Raw genomic sequence first — 274 nt, 5'->3', positions numbered from 1 at the left:
GGACACATTGAGGGAATGCCGTCCCAACAATGAGGGCTATTCGAGCCACTTGTACTGGGTCTCTCCGCTCTTCTTCTTCAGTTTTGTGGTTATGTCCCAGTTTGTGCTGGTAAACCTGGTGGTGGCAGTGATCATACAAGCTCTAGAGGACAGCCACAAGGTACAGTTCCTACAAATGCACAGACCAAGAAAGCACACAAACATATAGCCATCAGTTAATAACAACAGCTGCTTTGCACATTCTATTTTTTTCTATAATAAGTACCAAATTAAA

The 274-nt window shown here is 43.1% G+C and overlaps 1 protein-coding gene across 1 annotated transcript in view; it reads left to right on the top strand.

The window, feature by feature from the left end:
* The window catches only part of LOC116696173 (voltage-dependent T-type calcium channel subunit alpha-1I), a gene marked incomplete in the record, with an annotated part of 5,173 nt that overhangs the window by 4,246 nt on the left and 653 nt on the right, over positions 1-274 (top strand). The window contains 1 exon segment of the mRNA XM_032526955.1: positions 2-160. Coding sequence (XP_032382846.1) covers positions 2-160 — 159 coding nt within the window.

Source organism: Etheostoma spectabile, chromosome 9 (assembly GCF_008692095.1).
Source record: "Etheostoma spectabile isolate EspeVRDwgs_2016 chromosome 9, UIUC_Espe_1.0, whole genome shotgun sequence".
Classification (NCBI taxonomy): Eukaryota; Metazoa; Chordata; class Actinopteri; order Perciformes; family Percidae; genus Etheostoma; species Etheostoma spectabile.
This window is presented reverse-complemented; position numbering and strand designations above follow the sequence as displayed.